General features: G+C 37.3%; 1 protein-coding gene across 1 annotated transcript in view; it reads right to left on the reverse strand.

Annotated features, from left to right (window-relative positions):
* Positions 1–828: 828 nt before the first annotated feature.
* The window catches only part of ARK2N (arkadia (RNF111) N-terminal like PKA signaling regulator 2N), a 46,312-nt gene continuing 33,172 nt past the window's right edge, over positions 829–13,968 (reverse strand). Inside the window, exons 3-5 of the mRNA XM_084225059.1 lie at positions 12,851–13,033; positions 7,244–7,370; positions 829–3,685 (exon numbers count right to left, since the gene is read on the reverse strand). Coding sequence (XP_084081185.1) covers positions 3,502–3,685; positions 7,244–7,370; positions 12,851–13,033 — 494 coding nt within the window. The 3' untranslated portion in view covers positions 829–3,501. The remainder of the gene's footprint in view (positions 3,686–7,243; positions 7,371–12,850; positions 13,034–13,968) is intronic.

Below are 13,968 nucleotides of genomic sequence, written 5' to 3' on the forward strand. Positions count from 1 at the left end.
GAGGGCACGGAGATGCTGCCAGGGCTGGAGCCCCTGTGCTCTGAAGCCAGCCTGGCACAGCTGGGGCTGCTCACCTGCACAAGAGAAGGCTCCAGGGACACCTCAGAGCCCCTGCCAGGGCCTCAAGGGGCTCCAGGAGAGCTGCACAGGGACTGGGCACACGGCAGGGAGGGACAGCAGCCAGGGAATGGCTTCCCAGGGCCAGAGGGCAGGGACAGATGGGATATTGGGAATGAGGAATTGCTGGCTGGGAGGGTGGGCAGGCCCTGGCCCAGGGTGCCCAGAGCAGCTGTGGCTGCCCCTGGATCCCTGGCAGTGCCCAAGGCCAGGCTGGATGGCGCTGGGAGCAGCCTGGGACAGTGGAAGGGGTCCCTGCCCGTGGCAGGGGACAGAATGAGAATATCTTTAAGGTCCCTTCCAAACCAAAGCAAACTGTCCTGGGATTCTGTGATGGGCAGCAGCCACTTGTACTGGTACCTGCACATCCCCTAGCACCAAGGCTACAGGGGGAAGTGTTGGTCCTGCCCTGGTCAGAGATAAAAGGAAGGTTTTGCAGCCAAGAAATCACTTCAGTGTTCTGGATGTGCAAAATTAAATGTGTTACAGCAAGAAACAGTGCTGAATTTCAGCAACTGTAACCCAGAATTTACAGATTTAAATTGTAGATGTGACAAACAGCAGCATAATTGATGGAAGTGGAAAGAAAAAAAACCCAACAAATCTATATTGTTTAAATAATACACTCTATTTTATTTCGTCTTAAAATAGTTTAACCTTTATTCTACAGACTTGTTTCAAAAAACAGAAGGTCTCATCTTGCACCAAAAATATATATATTTTTATATATATATATATATATATATATAACACTCTGTTTTATTATTATTTCTCTCCAAAGACCATTAAATACTAGATGGAAAATGAGAACTAAATAGTGAGTGTCAAGAAGAACCAAATTTTATTTTTAACTAGAGCCGCGCATTTAAAACATTTATATTCTGAGCAATGATTTGTCTTCACTACAGAAGATTCCAAGTTCACACTCCAGCAATTCAGGAAAACTGCTAAACCCTGAAGGGCTCGAGCCAATGCACACTGAGGTCAGCCCCACACCGACCCCAGTGGGTTCTGGTCCAGGCCCCACGTGCATTGGTTCACAGCCATACAATGGCTAACTTTTCTCTTTCCTGCTGAGAAGAGCAAAAACCACCCAGGCACGTTTTTGCTCTTTTAAAAAAAAAAAAAAAACCAGAAGTTAAAAAAAAAAAAAAGAAATAAAAAAAGAAAAACAAAAGAAACAAAAAAAAAGAAACAAACCCAAACTATTTTCTACCTATATCCAGTGATTGCTTTTTTCAGATCACTAGCCTTGAAATTTGTTAAAAGAAAATACATAGTGTTTTAAATAAAAGAAAACCTGCATCGGACTACCATACATGAGCTGTTTAAACAAACACAGTGCACAATTGGAGGAAGTTTGGTTAGGAGGCAGTTGTTTTTATGTATACATGGAAGTCACATCATATACAAACTGAAAAACAAGGAGAGATATTTTGCATTTTTTCATGGAAGTACTGCAAAAAGGGTCCCTGCAGCTTTCTTCACAACCACTCTTCAGGAGACTCTGAAAGTTATCTTTACAGCAGGAGTGTGAGCCCACAGCTAATGGAAAGATGAGGAGAAAGGATGGGCAGAGCAGCACGGGGCCATTCCCTGCTGCAGGGCCAACAGGATCCATCCATGCTCCCCTTCCTCCCTCCCACACAAAGGAATTGGTCACTAAAAACACCACAGGTATTTCTCTGGCCATGCAAGACACTTATGTTCAATGTTGTAGAAAGCTGGAAATGGGAATATCAATCCTTACCTAGCTGTTCTGTAAAGTGCAGCATGAGCTATCCTGCTTATGGAAGAAACAGATGTTTTTTACTAAAGATATCCCCGTGCTGGGCTGTTTTGCCTTTATGTAACAACACAGGTAACTCTATTTTAATTTTTTATTTTGCCCACAGATAAAATTAAGGGAAGCCAAATAAATTTTGAAAACCAGCTGACACAAAAGGAAAGCAGAACTTCCCATGTCCTGACCACCCTTGTTCAGCTTTAAAAAGTGAAAAATCTAATGGCAGAGCTGTACAAAATTCCCAATAGAAACATCTGGAATATGAAGGAATGTTCCAATTGCACAGTAGACATTTAAAGTGAACAATATCATCTTGTTAAAGTCTAATCTTTGGTTTTTGCCTTGGGAAAGGCTCAAAAAGACAGATGAAGGGCAGGAATTTCCATGTACACCACAGAAACTGCAGCCCGCTGAAGTGAGTCGTTCCACTGATTTTGGTAAATATTCTGGTAGAAAGTTTCCTGAATCTTGGCATTTCCAAAACTAGTATGAGAGGCATGATTGAAAGCCAGGGAAATGGTGCAGATTACTAATTTAAGAAATAAAAAAGTTTAAAACCACAACCTTAGTTTCTGACCCTGACCCTGCAACATCTTTCAGGACAGAGTTTTAAGCACTTGAGTAGCCCCACAAATTCCAGGAACAGGTCCCAGCTGAACACCTCTTTGCCAGGCTGGAGCTTTGGAATTTGCCTGGGATTTGTTTTTTGTTTTCTGAGATGGTGAATGACGCAAACAAGCAGCAGTAGAGATGGGGACTGTGAGTAAAACATTAATTCCTCTTCTTCATCTACTCCAGGCAAAACTCAGAGGTAATAATAATAACAAGCTATAATTAAAAAGGAGAGGAATGCTGGGCCTTTTTATTACTTTTTGCTGTGCTTTTGCAATGTTCAGCTGTTCCTAAGTCACTACTATCACTATTTTAGCCATTCCAAGCTGTGGGAATTGACCAGTGAAACACAGTAGTCAAGTGGACAGAAGACTCAGCACTGAAGAGTATAAACTATAACTTACATTAAAAATAAAAAATGTTTTAATTAAAAGCTGTTCAGTGCATTTGTTATGGGCCATTTGCATTAAAGACAATCCCTCCTGCTGGTAACATAACCAAATCAGTTTGGGTAAAAATACTCCTGGCCCAAATTTTGGAAGTGTTGAATACTCCCCAGTTCCACTGAAATCAGTGAGGACACAGCATTTCTCAAAATCACTGATGCTCACACAGCAACACACTAACTTCTACTAACAAACTCAAGATACTGATAAATTAAAAAAGTCCTGGAGCTGGGAGGTGGGGAGTGTGGGAGGACGTAAGTTTGCATGCAGTTATTTCGTTAGATGTACACGCACACGTTAGTAACTGCAGATGTGTTTTAAATTTGGTGCTGTTAATTCTGGGCAGGAATCCTCCTCGGAGAAGGCAAAACCATTTGAAGTGATACTGAAATCAGACTACATTCCCGTGGAAGTGGAGAAACGCCGTGGGTTCTGGTTTCTTGGTGCTAAGGACGGGGCCTCTGGAGGTGATGGTTTCACCACTGAACCTCTGTGCCAGGGAGGGCGGGAGGGGAGGGGGCAGAGCACAGTGACACGGCCTTACAGGAGGTATTTGCGCCTGGTGTCCTCATCCAGAGTGAGATCCACCACTTCTGGGGGCGAGGACCAGTTCTGCTGGGGAGCCACTGCTGTCCATGGCTGCGCGGGCTGGGCGCTGCCGAAGGGCGAGCCGCGCTTCCAGGAGGCCACGCTCTGGATCACCCCTCCCCTGGGATGCACACACCTGCAGCAAGGAGAGGGACACACACGGTCAGGGACACTGCTCAGCTCAGCCACCACACCCCCTCCTCCAGTGTTTTATTGTTCTCTGGTTAGCACTTCCCCTCCAAACTGGATTCTCCACTTGCAGAGTCCGTGGCATCTCAAACGCCCAGTGAGCAAAGCTAAATTTAAATTTGGGGATTAAATTATTCCAAAGGAATGCCAGCGGGTGTAATGTGATCCTCCTTAAAAAATATGTGCATGGATCCCAAGGATCTTGAGGAAGCCTGCCCCACCATGTGTAGTACCATGCACAGTTTCCTGATGCAGCTTTACCCATTGGACTTTCTAAAAGGAGAAAAATCTGAAGTGAGGCTGCCTAAGAGAAAAAGAAAAGCTATACTGCAATATTAAATCAAAGCCATATTAAAACAAGGAGGTAATGATACTTTCATTACAATAATTGCAAAAGAGATCTTGCTAATTATGTTATTACGGTCGTTATGTCTGACTTTTTTTTCTTTTGGTCTTTTTAACTGAAAATTACAAACATGCTGGGAAATGCTGACAACAGTTCAGCCCCACTTCAGCAAAACATTTAAGCTTTAAGTGACTGCACCCAATGAGACTAAAAGGTGTATTTGAAGATAAGGCTCCAGAGCCCTGCTGAAGCACAATACACAGGTACCTTTCACATACCAGTTTTACCTATTATATCCATAGTAGATACGTGACAAATGAATCTCGGGTTAAGAGCAATTAGAAAAAATAAATGCAAAATGAAAGGTAGAATAATTTTGTTTATGATGAAGTGATGACAGGAATTTATTAGAGGCTTTAGGATGATCACTCAATTTCCAGCTGTAAATCCTGCACAGGCACTAATAAAACTTGATACCTAGTGCTCCAAAAATTGTTTTGCTCTTGCAAGCTACTGGTAGTGGCTGCAGCTCCTCCTGGCTGCTGGATAAACATGAGGTGCTCTGGCTGTGGGGTAACCTTTTCCCATTTCTTTGTGAAGGCACGTGTATTTCAGGAACTCCAATTTCCTGCACTGATCAAATATCCCTGACATTTACATTTTATTTATTCCAATTTAAGTCTGTGCTATTTATTTTCTCCAAAACTACTTAGGTTATGCTCAGCTCTCTTGGTTCTGGTTGGAGTTTCATGAAATAGAATGAAAAATCTCATTCTCTGAGCTGTAACTTCTCTGAATATAAATGTCTCATTGCCTTCTCCAATACACTGCTTAGGTTTAGATGTGATGTTCAGAATGGCTCTTTTATTACTTCTTCTGTCATAAAAACACATACTTAAAGTATATATCTACAAGGAATTAGCAATAAGAACCTGGAAGTCTAAAAAATGTATGGGATTTCTTTCTTTTAAAGCTTTATTTTAAAGAGAAGTATTTCTAAGCTTAACTGGCAAGAAAAGCTTGTAGGCAGAGCAAATTAAATATGATGTTTGGTCTCAGGGACTGTGGTGCACCATTCTGAGAACAGTCCTTAAGTGTTTAGGCAAAGCTACAACTAACTTTTCCTCCTGAAGATTATGAAAACACGTGATAAATTATCTCACCAAAAAAAAGATACCTCTGAAAAATAAGTGTTTATCCTCAAACTAGTCACACAAGTAACCAACAGCAAAACGTTCAGTCAAACATGAGCTGAGAACATGCTTCCAATCTACAGCTAAGGGAGGATACCAAGTAAAGGCAATAAAAAACCCAAAAAGCCTCCTAGGAAAAACTAGAGGAAAACTGGTTTATATGCATGCATGATTAAAAAAAATTCTACTGGTGAAAAATTTAACAAACTTAAAAATATGACTCAGTGTCCGAAGCAGATGCCAAGGATTATACCAATGATGAGAAACAGCACCAATTCACTCAGAATCTGAAGAACTACAAACAATGGACAAACTCCAGGATGTCACAACTCACACCAGACATGGAACAGGGAGCATGATAAAAACCAGGATCCAAACACCATGCTAACTAAGCGTGCAGAAATTACTGATCAAAAACCTAACCCTTGTCCAAACGACAACCCTGCCAGAAGCCCATCAATACTTCATAACTGCAAGCCTAGACCTGCAAGAGAAATAAAACTCAAAACAGGATTCAAACAAGTGAGATGTGTGAGTGAGTATTCCAGGGAGGCAGTAAACACAGGTCTACAGGAGACAGGTAGAGGAACAAAGGAAAGCACAGGAGAGTGCTTTTAGGCTGATTTGCTGAAATTATTTCAGTTCTTATCTACTAAAACTCATTTTAAACAGCAACTCTGCATTTAGCTCATGTTTCCGTTCCCACAGAGAGTGAGTATTATTGAGGCAGCAGCATGGAAAGCTTTCAAAGAGGGGACAGAAGCACAAGGGGACAGTGCTGCACAGATTTACAGCAGCCAGTGCTGCAGGGTGAATCCACACCCCTCACCATCAGCATGAAGACCCTCTAAGCCCTGGGTTCTGCTGCAAAAATAGCCAGGAGAGCTGCTTCCTAAGGAATTACCATCCTCCAAAAGAGTTGGCCATGCAAGGACTTTCTCACTGTTCCAAAAGCTAAGATTAAGTCCCCTTTCTGGACCTGAAAATTTCCTTTTTTTCCACATCCAACAGCGCTGTGCCCACATAACCCATGAAGTTTCCTGCCTGGGAAACTGGGTCCAGAACTCTTTTTTAGTTCTTTCCTCAAGAAAGATGCAGTGAAGGGACAAGGAACTCTCTTCCATGTTCCTCACACCCTGTTCTGCCTCCAAGCACCAACCAGGCAGCAGAAAATTTTGGAAGCAGCTTGTCTATGCACTGTTTTAACTTGGTTTTATTCCACCAAATTCACACTCCACACTATTAGAAAATGTCAGTTTTGTTTAACTGCTTCATAATATTTTAAGCGAAGGAAAGACCACAGACTAAAAATGAAGAGTAACATTAAAAAAATACCAACCAGGAAGAACAGCTGCACAGGTTTCTGACTAAGAGAGAAACCTCTGGCACTCTTGCCCTCATCTACTTTGACCTCTCTTGAATCTTGAAATAAACCCAAGATTCAAAATCATCTGATTTTTAACCTAAAGGGGATATCTTATTACATTAGCCATTGAAAAAATGATAGTACTTTTACGCCTAATGACTAATTAAATAAAGTGGAAGCTGTGAAAAAAACTTAATATTTTGAAAGGAAATAAGAACCCACATAAAGATTTTCACTTAGTTATTTGCATATTCATGTATTACTTAAAATCTGAATTTCTGGTGTATGTACACTTAGTATCTCAATATTTGGTATTTTTATACTACAAATCTTTAGCAAGTTAAAGTTTGATATTGAAACACAACTTTAATCTGAATAACTATCCAGTTGGTCACTTTCTAAAGAAAAACACATTCCAAAATCACCATGCTAGCCAAACAGAAAAAGAAAAGTGCAACATTTGCTGCCTTTTGGGCATCACTCAGGGATGGGTAACTGGAGAAGTGAAGGTCAGCAGTTCTTTCTTTATTATAGATATTGGTATCACAGACATTCTGATAAAATTAAATTAATATTAGAGCAAGAAAAAATAATTAATACCTGGCATGTTCCTGAACACCAACAATCTCTACTTCGCTATCAGAAGAGGCAATGTTAATTTCTTCATTGGCCTGGGCATTGCCACAAGAGGTTTTGTCACCTGCAAGGAAGCCTGAATCCAAACGACCTAGAGATGGAGAAAAAGGGAATACAGACAGTGTTTAACAGCTTACATGACCCAGAAATCAGCTGGAAAAGGAGCTTCCCAACCTAACAAAAAACCACATTTTTAGACCAAGTTTTTCAACTTACAATTCATCACCTGATACAGGAAAACCACTGAATTTAGCCAGTGTCAGCAGCTCTGGTGATGGTGCTGTCACACAAATGTGAACAAAGCCTGACTATTGCACCAAGAACAACCAGAATTTCCAGTTGAAATGTTATGACAGTCAGAAAGACTCTTATGATAAGAGTCAGACTGTCCCTAAACCTCCTTGACTTTAAGAAACAAAACAACCTAAGCAAACACAATGATATTATAGCAAAAAAAAAGAAAACAAACCTAAAAAAAAACCAACCACCCCAGTAGGCTGGACAGAAATGTCCCACACATCAAGGAAAACTGATTTCATTTCTTTAAATCAAAAACTAGGGGAAACTGGCCAGTGAAAAAACACAGCAAACCCATCAGTTCCTGGCAGCGCTGCTTCACACATCTGCTCTAACATTATTACAAATACTTGAAAAGAAAAAGCGATTTACTCAAGTCCCATATGCAGCAGGGCTGTTTTTTCATTACAGTTCCTCAATGACATCCAGTTTGTCAGTCAGTCAAACCACAAGCCCTCTCTAAATACTCACAGCAAGTGTGCCACCTTTTTGCATTTTCTGCCAAGTGCTGCTAAGAAGGTTCTTCACCCCAATTAGTGAATGTGTTGAGTCATACAGGATAATACTTACATGGGAAACACAAAGCAGCCGAAATTATTATTTCTCCCACAGAAAATAGATTCCTTGAAAAATCAGTTAATTAAAAGATATAACTTCTACTCTTTTTTATTTTTTCCCTAGGAAAAAGAGAAAATTATTAATTCCACTGTCTCTCTTTATCATTAGCCTGAGGGATGCTGGGCAGCCTTGAAGTAGCTGATACTGCCTACTTCTGAAAAACCACTTGGTCAGCTGTTGTTGAACAGGAAATTTGAGAGTAGGTAAATATTTTATGTGTATCTAGTTTGAGTGGACACCTCCTCAAAGATGAGAGGAGGAGGAGAAGCAATAATGATCCACAGGATTTCAAAGGTGTGTGAACAAGCAGAACTGATTACATCCCCAGGGACATTAAAAGGAAACAGAAAAAATTAAACTTGAAACAAGTGCCAGGGAAACTTTCTAATGACTGCTTTAAGCACTTGGGAAAGATGCAAGCAAATGGAATCATAGAATGGTTTGGGTTGGACAGGACCTCAAAGATCACCTTGTTCCACCCCCTGCCTTGGGCAGGGATCTCTTCCACTGTCCCAGGCTGCTCCAAGCCCTGTCCAGCCTGGCCTTGGACACTGCCAGGGATCCAGGGGCAGCCACAGCTGCTCTGGGCACCCTGGGCCAGGGCCTGCCCACCCTCCCAGCCAGCAATTCCTCATTCCCAATATCCCATCTGGCCCTGCCCTCTGGCCCTGGGAAGCCATTCCCTGGCTGCTGTCCCTCCATGCCTTGTGCCCAGTCCCTGTGCAGCTCTTGTGTAGGAGCAGAGACCATGCTGTATGCGCCACTTTTGGAAAGCCAAGATCCTTGATGACTAGATCAGGGTTAGCAAGGGAAGGAAACACATGTGCTGCTAGGTACCTGAAAGAGGATTTTCCACCTCACAAGACAAAAAAATGCTGGTCAGCTGAACTTAAAACAAATTAATAGCCCAGACAGTCTCTTCCCAGCATTGCAGTTGAGCTGAACATTTATTGGCAAACATCACTGACTGTCAGAAAGCCCAAAAATGGGTCATGAGTATTTCTTTACGTGGCTGGGCAGACTATGAAACACGAAATGAAAGAGCTCAGAGGCTTTAATTCACTTGCTAGGGGCTTCACATTGCCAGAGGGCAGGTTTGGATTGGACATTGGGGAGAAATTCTTCCCCCTGAGGGTGGGGAGGCCGTGGCAGAGGTTTCCCAGAGCAGCTGTGGCTGCCCCTGTATCCCTTGAAGCATCCAAGGCCAACCTGGATGGAGCTCCTTGGAGCACCCTGGGATAGTGGAAGGTGTCCCTGCCCATGGCAGGGGGTGGAATGAGACGGCCATAATATAATACAATATAATACAATACAATACAATATAATATAATATAATATAATATAATATAATATAATATAATATAATATAATATAATATAATATAATATAATATAATATAATATAATATAATATAATATAATATAATATAATATAATATAATATAATATAATATAATATAATATAATATAATATAATATAATATAATATAATATAATATAATATAATATAATATAATATAATATAATATAATATAATATAATATAATATAATATAATATAATATAATATAATATAATATAATATAATATAATATAATATAATATAATATAATATAATATAATATAATATAATATAATATAATATAATATAATATAATATAATATAATATAATATAATATAATATAATATAATATAATATAATATAATATAATATAATATAATATAATATAATATAATATAATATAATATAATATAATATAATATAATATAATATAATATAATATAATATAATATAATATAATATAATATAATATAATATAATATAATATAATATAATATAATATAATATAATATAATATAATATAATATAATATAATATAATATAATATAATATAATATAATATAATATAATATAATATAATATAATATAATATAATATAATATAATATAATATAATATAATATAATATAATATAATATAATATAATATAATATAATATAATATAATATAATATAATATAATATAATATAATATAATATAATATAATATAATATAATATAATATAATATAATATAATATAATATAATATAATATAATATAATATAATATAATATAATATAATATAATATAATATAATATAATATAATATAATATAATATAATATAATATAATATAATATAATATAATATAATATAATATAATATAATATAATATAATATAATATAATATAATATAATATAATATAATACAATATAATATAATATAATATAATATAATATTATATTATATTATATTATATTATATTATATTATATTATATTATATTATATTATATTATATTATATTATATTATATTATATTATATTATATTATATTAATTATATTAATTAATAATTATATTAATTAATAATTATATTAATAGGTATAATATAATATAATATAATATAATATAATATAATATAATATAATATAATATTATATTATATTATATTATATTATATTATATTATATTATATTATATTATATTATACCTATTAATATAATACCTATTAATATAATACCTATTAATATAATACCTATTAATATAATACCTATTAATATAATATCTATTGTTTAACTGACTAACCACCCTTCATTACCTTGTCAAGGTAATGTCTGGCAAAGGAGCAAAGCAGACTAGCTCCTAAACAAAAGGTATCCCCAGAGGTATAAATTGGGAGTCCTAAAAGAGCTTCCACATATTACCATAGCTTTAAGTTCAGACAACAAAAAGACAATTAGCAGTAGAAAAACCATGATTAGCAGAGTAAATATTGCAAGAGTAGCTGAGTGCTAATCAGGATTATAGCAGAGACAGACAGATTTACAGCCTCTGGCCATACAAATTTCATGCCTAATAACATGCCCACACTGTTAATTTATTTGCACGTCATTAGGATGACACCCAAAGTGATGTTTTGTTTGCCCTACACCACCAGGGCTTGCAAAAGAGCCCCGAATATTTGCCCATGCACAAAGATGTGATAGTGTAATAAGATTTTCACTTTGATAGAGCTGCTGATGTTGCTATTTTCCCATGGGAACACATTCTTTTAAGTCTGCTAAACAAGATGCTGGCTGAAGATTACACTTGTGAACCAGATGCAAGATTTGAAAATTCTTCTTTCCCAATGTGCAACCCTAGACCTTGTAGGAAAAGGCCAGCACTGGCAAGGGTGTAGTCAGATGTGTACTGAGGCTGCAGGGTAAGGTGTATACACAAGCAGAGATTCATCCTTTCAGCTGCTGACATAGCCATAGAACCAGGACCAAATCCGTGTGAACATTCCCAGGGATGAAGAAGTCTCTTGATGTTTCCAGTTTTCTTTTACCTGCAAGTCCCCTTGGATATACATGAAGGAAGGAAAAAAAAAAATCCTACCTGCACTGCAGCATTTTAAGAAAAAAGTGGAAGAAAGCTTGGTAAGCAACATTACTTTTTATTTCCTTACATTCATTTGGTCCACTAGTGCTATGTAATACAGGTGATTTCAGCTATTCTAATTGTTTAATAAATCCCTTAATAAAGGACTGGGATTGCTAGGGGTCAAATAGCTATCAGTCAGCTGCTGTCCTGCAAAAACTAGCAGGGAGCTTGGAAAACAAAGGCAAGCTTCAAAAAGGCTGGAACAACAGCCAGCCATGGACCACAGTGAAATTGTGCAGAGAGATTCTTATACTCAAACCATGGACTTGTAGACTCCATAGTAATGGAGCACCTCTTTACCAAGCACCACCTAATTGTGTTTCTTTAAGCCTTAGAGACAGCTAAAAGCAGCTCAGAGCCACCACAACGCTCCCCTATGTGGGTGCCCTGCGGCAGGAGACCTTAGGCAAACATCACAAAACACAAACCTCTTGTGCTCCACCAGGCAAGACTTATGTGTCTAATGCAGCCTGAAATCCTAACACGGGAGTTAAGAAAAGGAGTGGAAGGAAAGTAAAAAATTGGCATAAAAAGCTGTGATGAAGCTGATAGAAAATGATCCCTGCTAACATCCAAAACACTGTCCAGTTTCCTAAGGGGTATTGGAAATGCAGATGGAATATGGGAAGAATAAATGATTGTATTTTATAGATACAAAGAGACAAACAAACAAAAAAACAACCAAACAACAACAACCCCACTTCCCCCCCCAAAAAACCAAAAACCCAAAACAAACAAACAAAACAAACAAACAAACAAACAAACAAAAAACCCAAAAAAGAACCCCCATACACAGGCAATCCCAATCCTGAAAATGAGATTAGGACCAGTTGACTAGCTGGTGGCATGGGTTGTCATAATCAATCATTCGGTAACAAGATTAGGTAACTTTCATTTTAAGAAAACCCACGACCAAAACCCCAGATCTAAGTTCCCTGTAGTAATTAGAAAGAAAAGAAGAAAAGTAGTTAAGAAAATTAGTGTCAAAAATATATTGCAGGAATATTTGTCAATTTTTGCTACTTGTATTTTGGAGTAAATGTCAGACATTTTAATAAGCACCTGTCCTGTTCTCTCACAAAATCCACATAGGGAGCTCTTACAGCTGTATAAACTATAAAAACATTGAAACCAAGAAAGGGAGACCCACCAACTGCAATGCAGGCACAAATGTCAGAGAATTTAAACAAACCTGTATCAACACTCATTTCATTCAGCAGCCCTCTGGTTCTCCATGCAGATCCTGAGTCTTGATTTCCTAAGGAATTATTGTGCTCTTGAACTACTGCAGCCGCCAACAGATTGTCCACATTTACCACTTCTGGGTCTGAGTTTGTGTCTGATATATCATAGTGAGCCACAACAGGGGGTCCATCTGCAGGGGAGAAAAGCAACATGGGTTAGAAAGCAGCACAGACTGAAAGACACCTCAGAAAGTACAAATAATTTGTTTAAGGATTAATGCAACATTCTACATGAAGCTTTTGAAGTTACATAGTGGTAAATTGTATGAATTATTAAACTTCAGTTAATGAACATAGCCTGAGATTGCAGACACATTTTGACCATTGCATACACAGAAAACACAAGTGTCAGAAACACACGTTTATCAGAGTATCAGTTATTTGTGTACTGTCTTTTACATTAACACATAAACATCTCCATATCTGACAAGGTTACATTCACAATCTTTAAAGGATAAAACCTCCAGTTTAAAATAAAAAAAAAATAAATCACAGGACATTAAGTTGGGCAGACAAGATAATATCTAGAGAATTTTACAGAAGTCAAGTGACAGCTTACAGTATTATAGGGTTAATTGAATAAAACTAACTTTTTCATAAAACTGATCCAGTGACAATGAATTTAACATTAGGCAACTTTCTTTTCATAGCATTCACCTGTCACGAGCAGGGGGATTTTTCAAAATTGCAATATTTTTTGATGGCGTTTGTTGGATTTTTTTATAAGATCAACACGAAACAAAATTATTTTTTGCAGTGATAAATATGCTTTTCCTTCAACATGATTCTCATAAGAATTTTTGGGCACCATAATGAAGGAGAAAGAAGGAGGTAAAACTGCTTACGTGATTCTGAAATCTGGCTTTGAGGAATAACAAAAAATTATTTTTGATCTGTTTTGTTAGGACCAACTAAATTCTTTGTGATGAATGAAAATAACTTTTAACTGGAAAGCATGCTAGGATCAGAAGAGGCTCAGGGAAAAATCAGGCAAATTCAAGACAAAGATTGATGTGGAAGCAGAGAGAATGGGTAAATAATGCAACTGTGAGGATGTGAGTGTTTT

This window comes from Fringilla coelebs, assembly GCF_963513975.1.
Source record: "Fringilla coelebs genome assembly, chromosome: Z".
NCBI classification, from domain to species: Eukaryota; Metazoa; Chordata; class Aves; order Passeriformes; family Fringillidae; genus Fringilla; species Fringilla coelebs.